Below are 345 nucleotides of genomic sequence, written 5' to 3'. Positions count from 1 at the left end.
CTTACAGTAATATGCTCTGGTTCAGTCATAAGATGGTACAAGATCCACCACCACATCACCGCACCAACCATTTCAGCTTTATATAGTGTAAATTTGCTTGGTTTTGGTGGTGAAGCCCGATATGCCCATCTGGAAGATGAAATTATCTTTATCATCAAATATTTACAACCAGTTTAAAACAGTTATTCACTTTCTGACATTCTTGTTCCTAAGATATAAATGTTTAATCAACATTACAATATAATACTTCAGGATCATCTTGCAATACATAACTCTCACATATCCTGATATTAAGCATTTGCCAAATACTTTGTTTTGAAAATAATCATATGAAGGAATGTATTA

The 345-nt window shown here is 32.5% G+C and overlaps 1 protein-coding gene across 1 annotated transcript in view; it reads right to left on the bottom strand.

Moving 5' to 3' along the window:
* LOC119594185 (NADH dehydrogenase [ubiquinone] 1 beta subcomplex subunit 2, mitochondrial-like) overlaps positions 1-345 on the bottom strand; it is an 8161-nt gene that overhangs the window by 564 nt on the left and 7252 nt on the right. The window contains exon 2 of the mRNA XM_037943255.1: positions 6-129. Coding sequence (XP_037799183.1) covers positions 6-129 — 124 coding nt within the window. The remainder of the gene's footprint in view (positions 1-5; positions 130-345) is intronic.

The sequence above is a fragment of the Penaeus monodon genome, chromosome 33, assembly GCF_015228065.2.
Source record: "Penaeus monodon isolate SGIC_2016 chromosome 33, NSTDA_Pmon_1, whole genome shotgun sequence".
NCBI classification, from domain to species: domain Eukaryota; kingdom Metazoa; phylum Arthropoda; class Malacostraca; order Decapoda; family Penaeidae; genus Penaeus; species Penaeus monodon.
The sequence above is the reverse complement of the archived record's forward strand: the minus strand, read 5'-3'. Positions and strand labels throughout refer to the sequence as shown.